Here is a 22,909-nt window from a genome sequence, read left to right on the forward strand (position 1 = left end):
ATTTTACACCAGTTTTCCTCCGGCTACAATTCCATGTTGCTTTGTTCGATAGGAAAACCCAGAGGCAGACATGACCTATGATGGAGAATGCCTGGCACTCCTGAGCAATCATGCATGTTAACCCGCACTGAATGACAGAATCAGCTGCCCGCTGGATTCCCGATTTACGTTCATCAACGTATCTGCTGTATGTCAGCACGAAAATATTTACTCGTACAAGCGCAGTTGCAGCCATTTTCTTTCATTGGTAAATTCGGAGTCGAACTTCTGATAATATTCTTGTCTTATATTGGTCTAAGGATTTCTTATATCAACAGATCGTGTGAAATCTAACATTACACACTTTTTGGCAATAACTGAAAGAAGAGCAATACCACACCCAGGTGCCAGTGCGACTTCCGAATGAGCAGATCACATACTGGTACTCAGTAATTGAAAAGGCAAAGCACCGGAACCACCAATCACGAACCTCGATCATTAACCTGAAACGGCTTGGCTATCAAGAAACTTCCCATAATATTCTTGGCTCTCCACAGTTCTTTGAATGAGACTGATGTATTTGTTTGCGAACGCTGAAATTCGTACACGGCCTTGATCATGATTTCTAGAGTCCTTCGGCACTGGTAACAGGAAACAGACTTACAAGCGTAGCCTACATTTTATAGCGTGTTGTGAAGTCCCGGAGCGTCTTCCTTGGGATACATTCAGCCCCCCCCCCCCCCCCAAAGAAAAACCCCAAAACAAAACAACAAAAAAGAAACACCAATTTGTCTTGCGAACTACCAATCAGGTACCTGGACATCAAAAAGGTTATGACAATAGGTGGCGCTGCGGTAACAAATTCGGAAATGAATAGAAATCTGCATGTTACCTCCGAATGAAATAACTAATTTTCTGTCAAAATGACACTTTAATTTAGTCAGTAATTATGGAGGTCGAAAAAATGACGGTCGTTGAACTGAAGGAGGAACTTCGTGGCTAACAAGGCTAAGCTCAGACTTGATGAGTAGGTTAGTTTTTACATCACATGCATCGCGATCGATCATCTTAATACACGTAACATGCCAACGTAGTCTCCTCCAAACAAACGTGGTATATGTACGATTGACATCTGGCCTTTATATCGTGGGCATTCTACGATTAATGAACAGCCAATCAGGAGTCCGTTATAGTGAAGGAGGTTAGGTTGTTGATCTTTTGTTTTAATATATGGTCACTGCCCGCTCGTCCCCGCTCCCCGGGCGCCCGCCCGCCCCCCCCCTCCGATTCCACCCTACCATAGACCCCGCATTTAGGCCCTACCCTTTTTAGTGCAGGCAATGCTTTGAATTACCGAACATCTGCCTTTGACGTCCCCGTTATGCGCTCCGACCGTGCGCCCCGACCAGTACGAACTGCCGGTGTAAAAGTAGAAAATGTCCCCTGGAAAAAGTGTCCGGCCCTATTGTATTCTGCTATAATAACAATATTTTTATGGTCCTATTATCTGGTCTATCGAGACCATGACTGACAATGCAATAGCTCAGAGATTGAAGCGCATAGTAGAATCCTTTGTTTCCCGGACATTCTATCCTAGGACATTTTAAACTTCTACACCGGTCCAGTGTAATCGTTATTGTAGTCCTCTGAAGATATCAGCCCGAGTCAGCTTGCAAGCACAAGGAAAATAGTGGAAGAGTACCCTCCCCTGATCCCCACCCATAAACGTGTCCGCCCACGGACCCCAACCACCACCACGCCTTTGGCTGCACATTGATTTTTTTACTCTCTCCGCCTCACGTTTGATTGGAAATGCCCCCAAGCTCAGGATGATAGGCCTACTTTTTCCTATTGCCCTGGGTGATGAGTCAACCGAACGTAATCACGACGCCAACGGAGGTTCTTCGAATGCATTGCGAAAGTGACGAAATCAGCGCCTCTAGTCTCAAGATTGCGAAATGCCCGGGTAGCAGAATTTCTTAAGAGTCGGACCTCAATTCATTTGTCGTAATATATCGCTTACCATCGGGACGAAATGGATTCTACCAGTAACAATAATGATACAGGTGATAGCATGGTTAATGAAGATTTAGCAGGTATCAATATTATTGTGAAGTTTTCTTTACATAATCGACATTGGCGACGTTTGGCCAACCAAACCAGCCAGCCCCTTTCGATACAGCCTGCATACAATGTCAATAACATAGGCCTATGCACATGATGCATCGAATGTAACTGAAATGAAATGCATGAACAGCAGGCAGCTGTTGTGCAGACTGACAGAGGTATAAAGTTATTTATGGACCCTTGACATTTGATAATAAGCGGAATCTTGATTTGTTTGCTTGTTTCACCTAGTATAGGAGATGGGTAGGCCTATTACTAGTATTGGTATTATTGTTAATGTTATGTTAGGTGAGCACACTCACGCACACACACTCACGGGCCATCATGGCCATGGCCATGCAGACGCAGTGACAGTGTGGGCTATTATAAATCACATAAACTGTGAGATGCAAACTTGTGATATCGCGATATGGGTAGGTTATCATTAAGTGCATCTCACGGTTTATTATAAGCCCACAGTGTGACGACAATCACAATTGAATATGGTCGATGCCAAAATCATGAAATGCGAGTATCGTATAGCGAGGCTATAGTTTTGTCCAAGTTGTTATGTAATCTTGGAAATCTGGACTTTTACTACAGCAAATACATTACAGTCATAGGCTTACTCTGAAAAGGTTCCCTTCAAACTTGGTACATGTGCAAACAAAATTGGCATTTGGATTGTGAAAAAAAAGGATGCAACTGTGACTCTTTCCCGTTTCCCTCTCTCTGCAACCAAACAATGGAGAGAATAAAGTTTTAATCCTTCTCGTATTGTTCTGGACACTCTCCACGCATGCGAGGAGTTTGGTCAGGGTCTTTCTCGAAACTGTCTATTGTACTGCCACATCGTGAGAAGATGATGGTATGGTACAAATGTAGATAGCCATGGCATCTAGCACTGCATTTACAGAAGCTTAGCAGCCCACCAGGCCAGGCCTACCGGTACATTGATTTAGTTAATGAATTATGAGTGACTTCCTCACGCACGCTGTTATTGTAACTGAACCACTGAGGACCAGGAATGGTTATTAAAAGTGGACCCACAATGATTATGATGACAGTACAGTACTGCCACTTTTTAAAGGGTAATTAAATTAGCGCCATGTCTGCATGACAGAAATAGTAAAATGGGGATACAAAGCAGACCTGGCGATATATTATCGTGCAATGTTAGCATCATTGGGAATTGCCATTCTAAATTTTAACTTCTTCATCTTTGCGCAAATTCTGGCTGCATAGCAGCCATCTTTGAAATCTTTTTTCCGATTTCATTGCCAATGGTTGTATGCAGAGGTACAAATAATACCCAAAAGATTGAGAAGCAGATACACTGCCACTAAAAGTGACTGACAATAATCTTCAGATTGTGGCATGTGACCTCTTTGCTAGACCGTCTGACCCAGATGTGTTTGCCTTCTCTTTTACAGGCTGCACCAGCAAGTAGGCCTGAGGCAACTTCTCAACCTGTGAACAATAGGAAGTCAGTCAAAGCTAAGGTATGTGTGTGACCAAGTTTCCATCACCGAATTCTTTTTAGACCTTGAGATTGTTCAGACTTAACTTGTCATGTCCAATCTGTCATCATGACTTTATGGGAAAACCTGTGGCATGTTTGTCAAGGTTCCGCAGCAAAACATCCCCATAGCATAATGCTGCCACCTCCGTGCTTCACAGTCGGTACGGTGTTCTTTGGATTACCCCCCCCCCCCGTTTTGCCAAACGTACTGCTGGTAGTTGTGGCCGAAGACTTCGCTTTTAGTCTCATCAGACCAAATAACACTCCTCCAGAGACTCTGTATTTGCCCACATGTTCTCTCGCAAACTTCAGCCTTGCTTCCCGGTGGCGTTTTTGAAGTAAAGGCTTCTTTCTTGCCCTGCAGCCTCGTAGTCCACTACGATGCAAGACCTTCTGGACAGTGGACAGTGACACATTTGTCTCTGTAGCTTCTAATTCCTGGCAGAGGTGTTTCTTGGTCGTCTCGGGGTTAATGTGCACCTTTCTAACCAATGTGGGCTCATCTTTGGCTGTCAGCTTGCGCTTTCTTCCTGACCTTGGTAAGGTTGCTGTTGTCCCTGGGTCCCTGTACTTCCGCTTTATTGTCTGAACTGACGCCCGTGGCATATCAAGCTGCTTGAAAATGACTCTTAGTGAAGTACCAGACTGGTTCAAGTGGACAGGCGACTCTATCAGATCTTGAGAGTACTCCTTTGACTTCCCCATGATGGCTCTAAGCTGGCAAATGACCTGAGCAGAAACCCAGTCCCTTTTATACTGCTACAGTGGCGCCACCTGAGCTATGACATAATCATGATGGTCAACAGGTAGTGGAGACAAGATAAAAGCCATTGCATAACATATTTGCCCACCTCAAGGCCAAACAACTTGTAGATAAGGTAGGTGTATGTAAACTTATGACACTCTGAAATATGCATTGTTCTCAAATAGAGCTCATAAAAACAATGAAATTAATGAAACAGAAGTATGTTATTTAGTTGATGACGAGATGTGATGATAGACGTCCTGTAAACTATATACTATTCCCGCGTTCTGTAGTTGCAGAGAAAGATACAAGGTTATATCATCCTTTGAATTGTATGTAAACTTTCGAGCACGACTGTACTCTCTAATTTTTGCCTTGGCCTCCAGAAATAATAGTGTATTTTCAAATTCTTTCTTATCAAACCTGAGTGTGTGTTATTATTGCACCACCAATATCCAATTTGATAACCAGTACGCATGTACCCAATGGTTTGGTTGTCTAATTTTCTAATTGATATTTCTAATTCTAGTGTAAAAGTCAATAGTTCCCTTTTTTGTCATGGTAATGTTGTGGGCATTTTCTATTCTTGGCTCACATGGGTGAGCTTATATCCTTACGATTTCATCTTGTCCAGCATTGTTGGCTTTGACTTTGTCTGTCGTTAAGCACTTTTATCATATACCCTAAGTGCAGTGATCTGGCAGACGTATATGATAAATAGAAAACTGCACGAGTGTCTGATCTGAGTATCCAGATTGCACTCGATGATTTTCTACGCAGGTCGAGAGCTTTTCAAGCCGTAGAAAATCATCTCGTGCAATCTGGATACTCGGATCAGACACTCGTGCGGTTTTCTTATTGTACATGTACATGTAAGAAGCACTATCAATGGAAACACGTACCGCTTTTTTCAGAAAAGAAAAGCCAGCAAGGGAAAAGCAAGCAAGGCGAAGGGTAAGAAATTTTTATTAGATTCAAGTTGCCGTGTTGGAAATAACAGTGGTCATAAGATATATAGAAAATGTAGCACTTGTCTTCATGGCATCATTGCATCACATCATCAGGAGGATAGGATTTTTGATAGAAATTTGCAACCATAAGCTGATTTAGAAATTTGCAACCATAAGCTGATTTAGAAATTTAATTTGCGGAGCAAAAACAAACAGTTATGTGATATTTCCATTGAAATAATGGACTCCTCGGAGTGCATGATGCAATGAGATTACAAAGAAACATTTAGCCAAATGTTCAGTTGTTGAAAGGTTTAATGAGGAACTGACCCCTGTATCCTCATATCCAATCGGGGGGGGGACAATTTTGGTCGCATGGCCATCAGAATGAAATGTAATTGACTTATTTTGCAGGAGACTATTGCGCAGCTGAGAGAATAGACAACTACGACCCCAAAAACAACACGTATTACATAAAGTGGCAAGGATATGATGCGTCCCACAACTCATGGGTGAAAGCGGAAGACGTAACTTCTCCTCTCATCTCTTCTTACAAAGAAAAATTAGGTAAATCATGATTGAAATGATTATGGCTGTGTGCTCTATGCAGTTGATGTTGTAGTGGTTGTGAGTCAGGCTGATGCAGCAGTTTCTGAGAGGTAGTGCCCAATTCGAACAACTGTAGCTTATCACATAATTATTGTTTATCAGAATTGTGGAGTCAAAAGGAAGGATTGACAATCAATTTATTGAAATTCCTTCAGATGATACATTAAAAGATGTCATAAAACTCACCTGTCCATTCAAAAGGCTTTTGTATTGCAATTACAGAACGGTTTCTATTCAATAAAAACACTTCGCTGGTGAAAAAATTATTGGGAACACTTCAAAGCAGTGGAAGTCTTTGGTTCAAAGGCATCTCAAACCAGTATGAGGTTGCAGCATGAATGCAGTGTAATTGAGATTTGCTTGTTTTCTTCGCCTTAATTCCATATATTTTGGTAGTGTACCCTTGAAGAAAATGATATGATGTCGTGTGATACTAATATCTGCATAATAGTGGTTCTTTTAATTTTCTCTATTTTAGGTTCCGGAACGCACAAGAAGTGATGCACCTCATGTCTTTCGATTGTTGAAAAAATTGATGTGAATTTGTGCAAATCCTCCCGCCTGTGTTTTTTTGTTCAGTGGAATTCACGTATTTCGGTATTCCTTCTTCACCTCCACGCATTATTCATTCTGACATAAACTCACATGATCACTTTTGATGAAAGATTACATAATGGATATATTGAATTGGCACAAATATAGTAACAATGTAAACTTATCATATCTTTCAAAGGTATCATTAAAAGTAAATGTAAGTTACATGTACATGTACTGTGGAATTATTGTTTTTTCAGACAATCTGTGGCTGTTGTATACATGTATCATTCAATAAACGTGGCGTTTTTCATATTATTAGATACATATAGTCTTGCCTTTATCTTTGCTACCTCACAGCGACTTGACTACATGTATTATAAGGGACCATCTCAAAAGTATTTTGAAGCCTAAAAGACTACGGGTAAGTCATTTAGTCTTTTTGAGTGTGGTCACACCCAAGACTAAGTGACTTGAGTCATTTTTGCTTCAAAAAACATGTACCTGTGAGATGGTCCCTGAATTCATACCTTGAGACAATATCCAGACCGGCACTTGATACTGAGTTCCTCTTGAATTGGCATCAATAGAGAAGTCTGGCTACATGTGCTAGGATTGCAAATTACAGCGTACTTTACATGTACCAATGACTTGGAGCCTCCCTCGGTGGATACCTCTCTAATAAGGACACCGGTGCTGAATTGGTTTGGGTGGAATTCCACAACCAGGATGCCTTTCAATTGCGGACGATATTGGAGTGTCCTAACAGCAAGGTAACACTTGACTTTAGACAACGTTACGTCCAGCAAGAATACACCTGCCACATACGGAAATACTGCCTTTGAAGACGTCATTCAGAATGCTTGGGTTACTTAAGGATTTGTCACACCCACCCAGAATATACACAAGATGTCATTGAAAATGCTTAAAAAAATGTCACATCCTACCTGAATACGCCTGACCGTATGGAAATACCGTCTCTGAAGACGTCATCCAGAATGGTTTGGTTTACTTTCGACACAATGTCACATCCAACCTGAATACGCCGGACCGTAGGGAAATATCGTCTCTGAAGACGTCATCCAGAATGGTCGGGTTACTTTCGACACAATGTCACATCCAACCTGAATACGCCTGATCGTATGGAAATACCGTCTCTGAAGACGTCATCCAGAATGGTCGGTTTACTTTCGACACAATGTCACATCCAACCTGAATACACCTGATCGTATGGAAATACCGTCTCTGAAGGCGTCATCCAGAATGGTCGGTTTACTTTCGACACAATGTCACATCCAACCTGAATACGCCTGATCGTATGGAAATACCGTCTCTGAAGACGTCATCCAGAATGGTCGGTTTACTTTCGACACAATGTCACATCCAACCTGAATACGCCTGATCGATCGTATGGAAATAATGACTCTGATGATGTCATTCAGAAGAGTTGGGTTTACCTACATGTACGATATAATGTCACTTCTAACCAAAATACTGCAGCTGCATATGGTATGTAATTCAGAATGATGGTTTACTTGAGACAATGTCACATCGAACCAGAATACACCTACCGCATACTGAAGTACGGTCTTTGAAGATGTTATTCAGAGTAGTTTGATTTTTCTCAGTAATCCAACAGCCCGCTACATGTATACATGTACATGCAGGACAATATAATGATCAGTCACTTCAAAGCGTGGCCTTCAGGGGATGGCACAAGGACAAGGGCAACTTGAATACACAACCTTTCTCAGTCAAGATGAGGCAGATGCTACTTGACCATACACATTCTTTGACACCTGTCTGCTCATTTCCGGCAAAAATTGATGTTTCTTTATACATGTAGGCAGCCTGATAGTATCAGCTGTGTTACCCAAGGTGAGCAACAATGAAAACAAGTGCATGTATTTTAATGCAAGAATCATTTTATTGCTGCTGAAATTCACATTCAGCCAGTAATACAAATCTGCTTATACATAATTGGTGGATTCACAATATATCAGATTACACAAAAGGCATTTTCCAAGGTCCCTAGTGGTCCGGCAAAAATTCTAAGTCGTTTTGGGAGTTGCAGGACATCAGCCTAGCCCCCTGCGGTCAGATAAAAAAATTAACCAGCAGCAGGTACCCCCCTCATGGTTAAGTTCGTCCCGAGGGCCGGAACATCGCTGTATCGTCGAACAGTTGACAGATTCCTGAGCGCCAGACGAGCAAAAAAAACTCTTACTGAACAGTTTTGCCTCAGTTGACACTTTTTGCCATATGACGTCATTTAAGGGTCGTCACAACACCTGATTTGTGGCGTAGTTTCCCAATAAACTGCATTGGAAGTTCGAACTTTCACTAGAAAAAGTCACCTTATTCACAAACATGCTTCTTGAGAACTTCTGCAAGGGCCTTAAGAGATGCCACAGAGTTCCGAAAACGTTAGCATCTCGTGGCATACTTTGTTAGCTTCGAGTGACATTTGGGGACACTATACCCTTTTAGGCAAACTTAGACCAAATCAAGTCGAAAAAGATCGGGATTTCTGAAATAAATCCGGCTTCAAAGGGTTAATTACACGTACTCAATGCCAATGTCATCACAATCCTCCTCCTCAGAGCTAGACGCATCCTCCTCCGAATTTGATTCTTCACCACCAGGTTGCACCTCCCCTTCCTCAAAATCCACCACGATCTCTATGTCAGTGTCTATACATTCAAATACATCTGTTGCTTCTAGGAGAAGGTCTGTGTAGAATTCCTTTGATTCCAGCAGCAACATCACCATTCCATGGTTTTCTTAAATAGAAGGAGAGCTGGACATTAAAATTCTGAAGTCATCAACAAAGGTAATGCACATCTGCAAACCAATAGTTTATGTCTGTCCAGTTAGATTAATGAAAGGCATTCGGTTTGAATTAATTAAAAGCAGGGCGTAGTACATTTGTATTAGTAAACTGAACCTGAGCTGGGAAAGAACGGAGTTGCAATCAGATCCAGATCTGCATCCACAGCCCAGGTTAATTCAGAGGTAGTGCCACAGCAAGACAAGTACATGTATGCATCAACCTCCACAAATGTTGGGTAAAAATAATTGCATGGCCACTACCTTGGTTTTTGATGGCCTCATTGTTCACGGTGTTGATTCTGTCTTCCAAGGTGTTGATTTTTTTCATGAAGAAAAGAACAGTTGATACCATCTCTTGAATGAACACAGGCAATTCCTCGATGTACCTGGTCATGTGTTCATGTATATCAACTATTTTCTTCTTCAAAGCAAATGTTTCTCCCTTGTTCCCTGAATTGAAGAAACAAATATTAGGACTACAGGCTAAAAGTTTCTTGCTCCATCCCTCCTACATGTACATACGAAACGCTGGTAAAAATACATGCTGGATATGTCAGAAATGTGACTATAAGATTGAGGCGCAACTTAACATTTTACTTGCAACCAATGCTACATTGCAACCAAATTGTGTTAAATGAACAAGGTAGAATGTACTTTACATCACTTGAAGACCAATGTACCAGTAAGCCTAGAGCAAAATGCCGACCCAGGCTTTAAACCTCAAATTGCTTGATAAACAACAGCTGGATCAATTTCTCTGAACAATCGAAAATGACTGCAGGACATTACCACTATTTGTGTCCTGGACTTTGTGTTACATGTACTAAGTGAAGTTTGTGGGTAAATGAATATGAAGTGAATGCCAACCTGCAGGATTATGCCAAGGCAACAAATAGTCCTCTTGCGTGACTTCGTCCACAGAAACATGACAGCAGACTAACACAATGCTGAAGTTGCTTTCTCTCCTTTTCAAGACACTTTCGTAGAGAAGCCCGACTCTTTGAAGCATCTGAAATGAAAATGATAAACTTTTAAACTGATCGATATAGCAGTGAACTCGACATGCATCGTAACTGCACAAACTGCTAATATGAAGAAAGCCCCTTTAATACTGTCGTGTTAATTGCTATCTTTCAAATCATGTCATGTTATTTAAACCAATGAACTTTGTAAGAATCTGAAAAGAATGAAAGTGTGTATATAATCAAATTGAAAAACTCCCGAAGATAGGGCAGAAGGCTGGAAAACCTGGTCAACAAACTGGGTTGACCATGGCACAAGGAAAACCGTGGTGTTCTTGCAGCTTCTATCTTCAGCTCCAGACTCTGAATCACATTCTAGAGAACATGTAGTGTTTTGATTAAAGAGCTGTGTTCCATCAGTTATTTTTAGTGCCTGTTTACATGTACACTTTGAAAACAAATTTATCTCCTATAAATATATCATACCTGATAACAGCTGACGACGCACATGAGACACAAACTGCACATGATGAACTATGTTTTCCCATTTTCCTAAGTATTGACCTCAATACTGGCTCCCGCACATCCTCCCAACTCTCCTCTTGTCTTTGCTTCCAGTCAGCATGCGCAACAAAATGCCTTTTCTTCCATTCAGATTCAGTGCCTGGCACTTCAGTACTATTGGAAGCCCGAATCCCATTCAGAAGCTCCATAAGTTCAGCTCTCACTGCAAATTAAAAGTGCATTGATAAATAGATAAATACCAGCGGGAAAGAAAAAAAAAAGTTCCTGAGTGTTGATTCGAAAATACCATTATTTGCCTTAATCAGCAGCCAGTGTTGCCCAATTAACCTTTAAAAAATAATAAATCATTTGCAAACTATAACCTGACTTGTGATCAACACAAAATTCAAAATTTAGATGAATCAGTTCAGGTCGTTTGACCTCTGCAGCCGTAAAAAGTATGGTAGGTCAAATCGGAAACTTACTCCTTATAAAATACACAACTTGATTTGTGTCTTGGAATAGAGCCAACTAGCTGATGAATAAAAAGACCTTAAAAAGACAAATCACAAACCTTGCTGGAACACTTGAAAATCGAAAGGTGCATCGATTTCTACTTCATGATTACTTGGTTGCAATTCCTCAGGAAAGTCCTTTAGTTTCTCTGGAAAAACAAGTAATTTTGAAATTAAGGCCAAATGCAGATTACGCCAGAAAAGATGCAATTTCTTCCATGGAATTTCTTACATAAAAAGGGTGGAAAAGACAAATTTTTCTGGTTTGATTTTAAAGATTGGTGAGAAATTTTAAAGAGGTATAGCAGTGATAGGGTTGGATTTGTAGGCATAAACCATTTGTCCAGAACATGAAATTATCAGTTAATTGCACTAATGTAAGCCTAGTCTAGCAGCAATATTTTTCCATGTATAAAGCCTAATTGAATATTGATGGCTCAGACGAGGTGAAGGCATTTGTCAACCAAAAACAATCTACCTGTCGTTGAGGTTTTCTTCCCTTTTCTTTCTCTTCTGGGACTGATGGACCATCTATAGCACCATTGATGTCCCTGGATGGAGCCTTCACATATGGCTTTAAGTTCTTTTTAGGATAGGTTTTCCTCTTTTCCCTGCGATAGGAGGCAGCCAACTCTTTGATTCGTGCATAATGCCCTGCATTCTCACCAGAAGGATTGTCATCATTACCATTGGATGATGCTGAAAAACAAACACATAAAGTGACAAATACTAATAGTCAAAACTATGACTTAGCCTAGACAAAATACAGCCTCCATGCAGGCTACACTCGATTTATGATATTAACGAACACGAAGCTTTAGAAGGCCTTAAGACAACTTCAGACAATGCCAGTAGTTAAAGGGGAGGCGCCTGATTGGCCACATCCTTGCCAATGAACCTACATGTGGTGGCAAAACAGGAAGACACAAGGTTGGCCTCGGGATGAGCACAGCCTAATCAACGATAGCCGATTTGAATACTCTCGATGTTCTACGCTCCAATCCGCCATTGAGTCGAGTATCTGCGCCAATAAAGGTAGGGAATTCCTGCGCAACGAGTTTAAGCTTACTATGCAGATACGGTCTATCGCAGTGCTATTTTTAGGAATGTCTAAAGTCAGGGATGTAGCCGAGGGGATCAGGGGGGTTCGAACCAACCCAAGCTTGAGAAAAGGATCCGCTGAGGACAGTCAAAAATACTTTTCTACTGAGTTTTGTAACACCATGATTCTATCCAAATGGGCCATTGTACGATAGAGTGACAGGCCTTTCAATTACGTGGAGACCTCTACACCCTGTATTTTTTTAGCCTATTTTGGGGGACATGTTTTTTTGCTTTTTGGCTTAATTTGGGGACATTTCATCACGCCAATTTGCCTGAACAGCGATGTCATAAATCAAAGTTAGTGACTGATATCACCACATACACCTGAAAAATCATAATTTTAGGGGAAAACTTTAAAATGAGGCCATTTGGATGAGATTTGGTTATGTTAGGGGTCAAAAAACGCTTCAGGGGGGTCATATTTAAAAAAAAGAAGAAAAAACCCACCTAATTTCGGGGCATCATGTACGGTGTAGGAATCATGTAATTGAGAGGCCTGAGTGACCTTATACAGTCCTTCGTAACTGGGAGTGCTGACCTGCCAGATTTCGGTCTCATGTTCACGGGCTTAGCGCCTTAGTTGCTCAAGAAATAGGCGAAGAACCCCCCCCCCCCCCCCACACTGCGATATCAGGCTACGCCCCTGAACGTTCACACGTGATACATGTTCTATGTTATTTTCGAATTGGTCAATCACTGTGCATGAGGTGACTTGTGACAAGACATCACATGCAAATAATTGATGCGATGACAGGGTAATCGGCCTGGGAAATACTGAAACGCCACCATATTTGAGGCCACAATTCATGAATTACCTCTTTTGGCAGAAGGGCAGGCACGCCGGTCTAAGTCAATGAATGTGAAATTTTGAATTTATGGCTAGGGCCAGGGGGGGCGGCCTGCCCGCCCGGCAAGCGCGGCCACAAAGGGTAGGCTAGGCCTACGGGGTGGGCATGGTGTGGGGGGGGGGGGGGCGGGGGGGACTAGGCCTACCATTACATCAATGTGATATGTCAATGATGACAAATAATGATGAAGATGTCCACGCATCGAGCATTTACATACATTTACGGCAGCAGCATGGGGATGCATCTCATTTATCAATACAGGTGGTAGGCCTAGCTAGGCACGTGCCCTGCTGGGCCTGGGCCGGGGCTGGGCGACGGCCATGCTTTTTTCTCAGATCGATTTAGGACAATTACTGAATTAGGTGACAAAAAAACAACACCTTTGGCGACCATCTGGCTATACTTACCATCAAATTCCATGGTCATGACATTCGATGCGGTCCTAACTATGACATGGTCTACGTTTCATAGCCTACCGGTACTTCAAACCGTAAATAGCAATGGAATTGAGCAAAACTGAAATACTACAACACCATCCGATAAATCGAATGTCGCACGTTCTGTATCCCGCGAGATCTCGAAACTACTGCGCACAGGCGCGAGAAATTATATAATAGCTCAATTGCCCCGGCCCCCTACCCCTTCAATTCAGCTCAGGCCCCCTCGACTAACTACCTCCATCCCCCCCCCCAAAATGTAAAATGATATCGTTTTTAGATTTGCTGTCGGTGTAGTCGGGGTTCGTTTGTCAGTCAAGGGGGCAACCGGGGGGGAGGGGGGGGGGTCTCTAAGTTTCACGTGCCTGTGCTGCTGTTTTAGTAGCGGCAGAGGCAGTGGCTAAAAAGTAGCACGAGAAACGAGGATGAGCTGATATAGTTCCCCAGTAAAATGGGTTGCCGCAAATATTGACAACTTTACAACTGTCGAAAACTTGCGTGAAGTTTAATCAGAATAATTGAAGAGTCATGAAACTATATGATTACTACAAACCTAATGCAAATCTAAAACATTCATACGGGCTGGTTTTGCGAATAGATGGCTACCTTTGTTTACAAAATGACGTCACTCTGACGTCACGCAGAACTTAAAAGATACTTCGTTGCTATAGTTCATCATTATCCCACTGTAGCGCAATGTCTGTTTAGTTCCACCCCTAGCTGAAAGGTGGGGCAGCCTGATTTGGATCGTGGGATATGTACGTTATAAGCCACTAATACCAATCGTAGATATACCACTATTGTTTGCGGAGAATGCACTGAACATGCATGCATTGTCCGGCCGGCTTTGGCTATGCGCTGCACTGCAGACGACAGTATGAGCAGAGGCATGTGGGTGTCTACAAAACCAAGACCCAAGACCCAAGACCCAAGACCTACAAAACCAAGACCCAAGACCCAAGATGTTGATGGGGGGTCTTGGTTTTGTAGGTCTTGGGTCTTGGGTCTTGGTTTTGTAGACACCCACACGGGTGTCTACAAAACCAAGACCTACAAAACCAAGACCCCCCACCTACAAAACCAAGATCTACAAAACCAAGATCCATCAACAAACCTACTCCAAACTAGTACCTAGTACCATAGTACCTGCCCAAGAAGTAATTACATTGTTCTTTTTTTTTTCATTCACCCTAACCCTTTAGAAAGCTAGGCTATATCATCACGAATACCCTCGAGAGGACTATTAAGGTATTTTAGCTTTAGCTATTTTTTCTGTTTTATTGATAAATTGCAACTTCCTGCTGAAAAAAGGAGAGATGTAGATGGGGTCTTGGTTTTGTAGGTCTTGGTTTTGTAGGTCTTGGTTTTGTAGGTCTTGGTTTTGTAGATGGGGTCTTGGTTTTGTAGGTCTTGGGTCTTGGTTTTGTAGGTCTTGGTTTTGTAGACACCCAGAGGCATGTCTGCTTCTGCTTATACCGTACAAGGCTAGGCCTACATCCGTGTTCTACTGCAATGCACACCCAAATACCTAGTAAAAACGTGTGGTAATGTTATCAACGTGGCACAGGCCTTCAAATGGTATAGGTAGGCCTAGTTGTCGTAGGAAAGAAATTTTGTGATGTCCCTCGATCCTGTTCCGTTCCTGTATACAGTCACTGACTATTAGTGTCACTGTCTTAGGCCTATAATGCCTAGCGACCAGATGATAGCAAGGTGCCCTATCTGAGGTACATGCGCTCCTATATGCCCACCTGTCTGTGTCTTCATGTCATCATGTCCGAATCCGCCAAGGGAACTCGAGCGTATTGCAATACCAGTATGTTGCTCTCTTTCAGGGTTGAATATTATCTATACTATAATGCGCGTTGTGGCCGCTATTAGGAGGTAATTTTTGTTTCAAAATTGGGCCTTGGAAATGCGTCGAATTCTTGCAACCTTTGGCTTCGTAGGTCTGGATCATACGTAAGAGTGTCACTGAGGGTGTCATACGTCGAATATCTTCGTGGTTTTAGAATAAATAACAACTTTTCAGAGAGCACGTCGACTGGAGAGCTCCGCTCATTCTCAAAAGCATACACAAACTTCACGCATATTCTCCCTGCCACATCAGTATTAGCTTCCAGCACGTATGTAGTGCTATACAACCTGGTCCATGGTGCAGGGTATCAGCAGGGAGATTAATGATTAGCCTGTTCTATTTTAGTTCTATTCGAGAAACACTGACCTGAGTGATAAGGAAAATTCTGCAGAGTGGCCTACCGGAACATGCAGTCAGGGTATCAATAAACAGTTATGCCAGGATGGACAAAATATGTACAGTGGCCAGCGCTTGCTTTTTGTTTTATTCTTTACTGACTGATGTTGTCAGTTTGAATTGCGTTCTGCATCTCTCCATGCGCCTGGCTTTGGTCCGACAGTGGCATTGGGTACGGGAGTGGGTAGGTGATATGCCTAATATGTGAGGGCCTTATTTGGAACAGGACCTGCTGTCACTGGTCTCAATGCATTGTGCAAAATAGCGTACTCCAATCAATCTATTGGGGGTTGCATGTAGATAGCAGCAATAAGTCGCTAAATGCAGTTAATTTCGTGTTTAACCTTTAATAAAACTTCAGTAACGTTAGAAATTTAATGTAGCTCAATCATCGTGCGCATTTAACTAATGTATATTACATTTCAACTTTGCCCGCTCCTTGGGTATATGCTAGTATGATCAATTCAAGTAAACACGGGGAGAACCTGGAGCCTGATAAACAGATGGAGCTTCAAGATAATAATATTGTTATACAATGCTTACCGCAGTTCGAGAAGGGTTGGGAGAGAAAGTGTGAAGAGCTTTATCAACAAAGGTGGTTCTGATATCTACCTGAATCAAGAAATAAAATGATTTCATTCGATCAATGAGTATTGAGATATTGTTAATGTCTATGACAAGTTGTCGCTAAACAGCGATTGACATTAAATGTATTTTTTTTTCATTTCAGGTTCATTAGAATCGTGAAGATTTTTAAGACAACGAAGGCCTGTTATTTCAATGCGGCTGTGTGGGAAGAAGTGAAAAAGAACACGACGTGCAAACTTGCCATTTGTGTAAAATCTGAAAACGCTGCGGTCCTGGAGACGCAGTGTGAATACGTTGCAGGACAGGCCCACACTGCGTACTGTAAGCACGTGGCAGCTGTACGGTGGCCCATAGAGGACATGCGTTTATTTTCAATATATTAGAATATTTTTCTTTTTACAATGCGTTTTTTTTCTCTCGAATTACAACCGCCGTCGGATTTATTTCTCACCGCCGAAAAAATAATTTCCACCGCCGGGTAAAAAAAAAATTCCCACCAACGCGGTGGAAATTAATATCCACCGCGGTGGAAATAATATCCACCGCGGTGGAAATAATATTCACCGCGGTGGAAATAATATCCACCCGGTGTCAATAACGAATTAGCTCCCGCTCCGATCTTTCTTATGTTGTTACTCTCCTTGACCTGATACTAGTCCAGCCACAATCGTGGTTGTAAACATATTATTTCCACCGCGGTGGATATTATTTCCACCGCGGTGGATATTATTTTCCACCGCGGTGGATATTATTTTCCTTGGCGGTGGTGGGAATTATTATTTTTAACATGGCGGTGGGAATTATTTTTTCGGCGGTGAGAAATAAATCCGACGGCGGTTGTAATTCGAGAGAAAAACAACGCATTGTAAAAAAAAAATTTTCTATTATATTGAAAATAAACGCATGTCCTCTATGGGCCACCGTACAGCTGTTCTATACTCATTAATCAATTTCAGGGAACATGGAAAAATTATCACAGAACAGTCATGCACGCGGGTTGGTTGGAAGATCCGCATTGGACCCCTTGGACCCCATTGCACCTCCTCGTCCTTGCTGTCCTCGCTGGTTCTGCACAATGGCCGGCTGCTGAGTATTCCTTCGACCTCTACCAAAGCGGAATACATCATCTCATCTGCGACCAAGCTTGTGACCAAAATGGCGTTGAGGGCAAGCTTGACTGATCTTACGAGCCTTTCCCAAATTCCAGACATGTGCGGCTCTAGCGGTGGCTGGAAATACCACTGAGTCCCTTTCTGGACGAGCTCTCGACTCATCTGTTCTTGATTCTAAGCCGCCAATGCCTCACTAAGCTCCCGACCTCCGCCAACCAAGTTCGTCCCGTTGTCGGTCCAGAACTCTTCTGGCTGACCTATGCGGCTTGTTAATCTTCTGAAAGTATTCAGGAATGAACTTGTGTCGATCAAATCTGCCATCTTCAGACGAATAGCTCTGACGTTTAAATACGTGAACAAGACTCCCCATCGCTTTGTAGTACTCCTTCCAGTCTTGGTCAACATCGGTCCGAAGTAGTTCACTCCGGCACGGGTGAACGGCGTTTTATAAGCCTTCAGCATGTAGTCCGGCAATGCTGCCATTGCTTATGTCATCAACTTTTCCTGACGTTTTCTGCACCCGATGCAGGATCTCAGAATTCTCTTCACCAAGATACGGGCATTACACACCCAGAATTCCTCTCGCAGCTTAGACAGCACGTATTCCTGCCCAATATGCCCGTTAGCATGGAACCGACGAATCAAGACATCAGCTATGTGGTGCTTACTCGGCAAGATTATCGGGAACTTACTATCAAAGGACATCGGTGCCTTTGCCAATCGTCCACCGACACGTAGCACTCCATCCACCAACATCGGGTTCAATCGCTGCAACTTGCTCGTAGCCTTGACTCTCCCCGTCTGCTTGATGCTCCCGATCTCTTCTGCAAACGCCAACGCCTGTACCAATTTATCAACTGCGAGCTTTGCTTCCTCCATGTCTTTAACAGTGATGTTTCGAGATACTGACGACTTGTCTCTCAGGTAACGACAAAACTTCTTCAAAATCACAACAGCTCTCAGTAATCTGGTCCACGATGAGTACCGCTTCTGCAGAAATTAGTCAATCAACGGGGCTGCCGCGACCTGCACTGCTTCAATCAGTCTCTCTTCTTTTATCTCCGTGTTATCTGGTGGTAATGGCTCGACCTCAGCATTCGGCCAATTCTGCCTGGGTCCCCGAAGAAATTCCAGTCCTCTGAACCACTCAGTTGCCTTGAGAAATGCCTAGACTGGTTGTCCTCTTGATGCTAAGTCTCCCCGGTTCATGCATCCAGGAATGTGCTGCCACTGATCTATTCACTGACCCATCACCAACCCTGTTGGCTACATCAGTCTTGAATCGGCGATCCCTCACCAACCCTGTTGGCTACATCAGTCTTGAATCGGCGATCCTCCGTCCAAAAATACGTGTCTGCTATCTGTAGATCCAACTCGCGGCGTAGCAGTCCATCTACCCTGACAGGAATGACAGCTGCTTGTAACTCAAGACCCGTTTTTGACACAAACTTAGCAGGAGTGGTCCTCGACTTCGCCATCAGGAAGGCACACTCTATTCTCCCGTCATCATATATTTTTCTCAGGTTTGCCACACTCCCATAACCAGCCTTGCTTGCATCACAAAACTGATGTAGTTGTATCCTGCCCTTGGTCTCGGCCGTGAAATACAAACGTGGTATAGCGACGGTCTCTAAACCAGGCAGATTCCCTTTCCAAGCCTGCCATGCTGCCAACAGATTTTCCGGAAGTTACTCATCCATCCATACTTGCAGCTTAGCTGTAAAATCCGTTTGGCCACCAGAGTCACCGGTCCAACCATACCTATTGGTACATAGATGGCGCTAACTGCAGCCAGACATTATCTTCTAGTGTTGCTCTGCACTCCACTCTTCTCTTGCCCTGAGACCTGTAATCCAATGCTTTCTTCCTCCACATTCCATTTGACTCCAAGTGGTCTTTCTACCGTTGGTGTATCCTGGTCGAGATCTACAACCCGGTAGCACGTGCGTCTCCTGGCAACGCTTTCAAGACCTCAGTTGAATTCGACACGAATTTAGTCAACTGCATTCTTCCCTCGGCCAGCAGTGCAATCAGGCCTAGCGATAGCAAGATTGCAACTCCGACCTCGGCGACACTCTTCAGGAAGTCATCAACGTAGATCCTCTTCTTACAGAACCGGCACTGTAGGTTGGTGCTATCCTGCTTAACAAAATCAACCATATCGTACAAGTGTGGAAATCTCTCTTGATCTTCAAACCGCGACACTTTCTTGCACCCCTGCTGGCAAACGATCGAACACAGCTCTTAGCGTTGTTTGAGTGTCGGCTTCTCTCAGTAAATCAAGATCCGAAAGAGTCTTATACACAGCGTTCAACTCGTCGGAGAATTCAAGCAATCCTTTGCTATCCTGCTGGGCAATCCTCTTGCCGCTAGTGATTCTCTCGATGCAAGATTTCACGATCTGATATGGTCTACCAAATCTGTCTATCAATACGTTCAACGCTTGAGTATAACCATTCCCAGTCCTGTCAAAACGCACAATTGCATTATGTTCATCTCCCGTTGTTAGCATCAGCAACTGTGACAGTTTGAAGCTACTACGTTGATGACTTCATGAAGTTTGAAGGCTTAGTCCCAACTCTCAAATCAAAGGACCTGCGAAACTTGGTGTACTCTGAAGGAGTACCGTCGAAAGACATAGGCGGGGAGTAGGCAACTCAGTTTGCAGCGCTAGTTTCTCCAATACTAATGCTAATGATGCACCCTGGCTCCTCCCCCCCCCCCCCCCCCATAAGGAAACTGACGATCCACTTGACTATAACCAACTGGGTTAGGCTCCATTGATTCTGTAACCGGTTGTACTTGATACGAGCTTCGAGGCATTTGGCCCGCCCCTCCATGAAAGTCATCAACACGTGTTCCTACAGCGGGAAAACTCTCTTGTCTCCCGCCATGATAGCGTTGTCTGTCATCATCACTGCTATGAGGCACGAAATTTGAGTGGATTTGTCTCATCCCTGATAGTCCCTTAGATACGCTAGGAGGCATTTGGCCCATTTCTGTCTCCACTTGGAGCTGGTAGTCACTGCTCCTAAATCCATGATCCATGTGGTCATCCAGTTCGCGTAGCTGCGACTTGCACTGTGTCCTTGATTTCCATGTTGAACTCTGCCTCCACTTTTTACTGTCTGAGTACTGTGCTTGGCTTGCACCATTCTGTGAGTATCGCACGGGTTTATAATCCTGGTGATTCATATCCTGATATGATTCTGTGTAGGCCTGCTCCAGCATCGGTGGTCTTGACTGGCAATGAAATTGCTCAGTGTCACCTTCCCCAGGGGCTATTGCAGACCCCAAGTTCAGGCTTTACTCCAATTACTCCTGGCGAATTGTCTACAACTCCTGATCCCATGGGTGTGAACCTCGTTGCATCTGGGTTGAGCCCCATCCCAGGGCTTCCTTCATCTCGACCATGCTCTGTGCTCCGAGTGATTTTGCGCACCGGTACTCTCTTGCTTGCTACAGTATCGCCCATCTCCTGTTTTACAACAGACTGCTGGGCTCCTCTTACACCGACCTGGCGTTTTCCCATGTGTTCCTCCAAAATCAATCCCAGCTTCTTGCATTCCTCTTCCATAACGTGAATCTCCCTTTCTAAATCATATCTGTCCTGTTCCCGAGCAACGGTATCATGAAATTCACGATTCTGAGCTTCAGGCAAATCCTCACTGCTTTGAGTCCTATTCAACGGTGGCGCCATCCCATTAACGACGTCAGAACTGTCCATGCTCCGCCCTCGAGTGAGATACCAAATTTGACTCCCTGCCGCCTCAAAGATGTGCTTGACCTGGCGTCCTATTTCATAATACCTGTCCTATGCAACGCGTGCCTCTGACTGTAATGTCACAGAACTGAAATTCTCCAGCTGTTCCTTGTATTTTTCCCGTGATGAACAGATGCCCTCCTCAGCATCCTCAATTTCTCCTACTGGCAGTCCTGTGAGCCCTTCCGCCAGTTTGCCAACCTTCCTCAACACTATTGCTGATAACTGACCCAATGACCTCTTAAAGTACGTACGCTTCTCTGCAGCAATCGCATCCCAGTCGAGTAACTGGCTGGGCCTCCTTGTCCTAGGCCCCAAGAAAGACCCGTCCTCAATACCATGCTGATCTGCCATATTCCAGGCTAACGTTGGCAAAGTAAGTCCCAAGTTGTCAACTTATCACCAAAGCGCCTCTTTCTAACACCCAAACATACCCACTGCAGCAAAATCCCATGTTACCACGCTCATAAAAATGTCACAGACAGAAATGAAGAAACTCCGTATCATCAAAAGCTGGACCAAATTTGTTACATCCGCGACTAAATCAGTTGTTTTCCTTGGGACGAGGTTAAAAGAAATCCGCACGCTTCGCCGAGTGGTACTATGACGCGATTTGAGACAAGACCACAATTGATTTTTTAAGCCTTTTAGCAGTTAAATTGTCAATGTTTGACCGCGACGCATCAAAGAACGCGTGGTGTTGTGAATCTGAAATTTAGATTATGTTATTCCGGACAGTCGGGCAAGTAAATGGTGAAAAATAAAATGGTGATTGACCACGGAAATTTTTTGATAATCGACAAATTAGACAGACTTTGATATTTCCACTCTTTTCAGCCAACTGGCAGAAAAAAACTCAAAACACGCCCCCTATTACCCAATTAGCAAAATTCGAAATTAATTTTTTCATCAAATAATTTCTTTATATCTGTAGACTTGCCACAACAAATATTTTTTCAATACCTCTCCAAATATGTACTTGAGAGTTAAAAACATGCACTCGTCTAATTGATAGGCCTCGACCCTCCAACCGGCTATGAATATTCATTAGTGGTCTTGTCTCATTTATTTTTTCACACAAGGCGACGCCATTTTGTTTCCCATATTTGGCACACGCGTCATAATTTATTCATACGAATGAAGTTGTGGGAATCCCCATTTCGTCTCGCATGTCTCAGTGAGTGCAAGCTGAGAGGCAACATGCGAACGAGGTTGACAGAGATAATCAACACTAGGTACCTTGTCTCCAGGTACTTTAGCCCGAGTCCGCACTGGATGACATACCTGGAGCGGTTCTTTTGTTTTAGCGCGCGATTTATACTTGACTCAGCAGTTTGTCAGTTTCTTGTTTTTTGCCAATAGCTAAAAAATCCTGCATGCGGCGGGGGGGGGGGGCAGACTATACCTCACCTAGCTTCACCCCATTCCCAATGTCGCTGATTATGACTTTGGCCCTCAAAACCTGTTACTCTGCAAAGGAGGCCAGTGGTGCGCCCAGAATGTGAACATCTCAGTAAGGATGTCAATTTCCAGACAAACAACGGG

At 43.3% G+C, this 22,909-nt stretch overlaps 1 protein-coding gene and 2 long non-coding RNA genes across 6 annotated transcripts; 1 reads left to right on the forward strand and 2 right to left on the reverse strand.

Annotated features, from left to right (window-relative positions):
* The first annotated feature begins 1,954 nt into the window (after nt 1–1,954).
* Nucleotides 1,955–6,794, forward strand: LOC135503148 (uncharacterized). 4 transcript variants are annotated; one of them, XM_064796537.1, is made up of 5 exons: nt 1,955–2,045; nt 3,519–3,587; nt 5,267–5,306; nt 5,717–5,869; nt 6,390–6,792. In XM_064796537.1, exons 1-5 carry the CDS (start codon nt 2,037–2,039, stop codon nt 6,410–6,412), a joined length of 294 nt encoding a protein of 97 aa, XP_064652607.1. In that variant the 5' UTR covers nt 1,955–2,036; the 3' UTR covers nt 6,413–6,792. The 4 variants fall into 4 exon arrangements, 2 of the variants coding, with proteins under 2 accessions (XP_064652607.1, XP_064652606.1); XR_010449865.1 differs by lacking the exon at nt 1,955–2,045 and adding an exon at nt 3,000–3,033 and having other exon boundaries at nt 6,390–6,794; XR_010449864.1 differs by lacking the exon at nt 1,955–2,045 and adding an exon at nt 3,040–3,176.
* A 2,847-nt stretch (nt 6,795–9,641) lies between these two features.
* Nucleotides 9,642–10,814, reverse strand: LOC135502759 (uncharacterized). Its single transcript, XR_010449830.1, has 3 exons — nt 10,726–10,814; nt 10,145–10,286; nt 9,642–9,727 (listed from the first exon to the last, which is right to left on the reverse strand). It is a non-coding gene; the product is annotated as an uncharacterized LOC135502759 (long non-coding RNA).
* Nucleotides 10,815–10,851: 37 nt separating this feature from the next.
* Nucleotides 10,852–11,776, reverse strand: LOC135502713 (uncharacterized). The gene is made up of 3 exons (XR_010449815.1): nt 11,737–11,776; nt 11,318–11,407; nt 10,852–10,966 (listed from the first exon to the last, which is right to left on the reverse strand). It is a non-coding gene; the product is annotated as an uncharacterized LOC135502713 (long non-coding RNA).
* Between the last annotated feature and the right edge of the window lie 11,133 nt (nt 11,777–22,909).

This window comes from Lineus longissimus, chromosome 19 (genome assembly GCF_910592395.1).
Source record: "Lineus longissimus chromosome 19, tnLinLong1.2, whole genome shotgun sequence".
In the NCBI taxonomy this organism is placed as follows: Eukaryota; Metazoa; Nemertea; class Pilidiophora; order Heteronemertea; family Lineidae; genus Lineus; species Lineus longissimus.

Excerpts from the sequence above, each read along its gene's own strand:
- LOC135503148 (XM_064796536.1), top strand. The coding sequence starts at position 3,495 with ATGTGTTTGCCTTCTCTTTTACAGGCTGCACCAGCAAGTAGGCCTGAG. Across the intron at positions 5,307-5,716 it reads AAAAGCAAGCAAGGCGAAGG|GAGACTATTGCGCAGCTGAG; the intron begins GTAAGAAATTTT and ends CTTATTTTGCAG. Across the intron at positions 5,870-6,389 it reads TTCTTACAAAGAAAAATTAG|GTTCCGGAACGCACAAGAAG; the intron begins GTAAATCATGAT and ends TCTCTATTTTAG.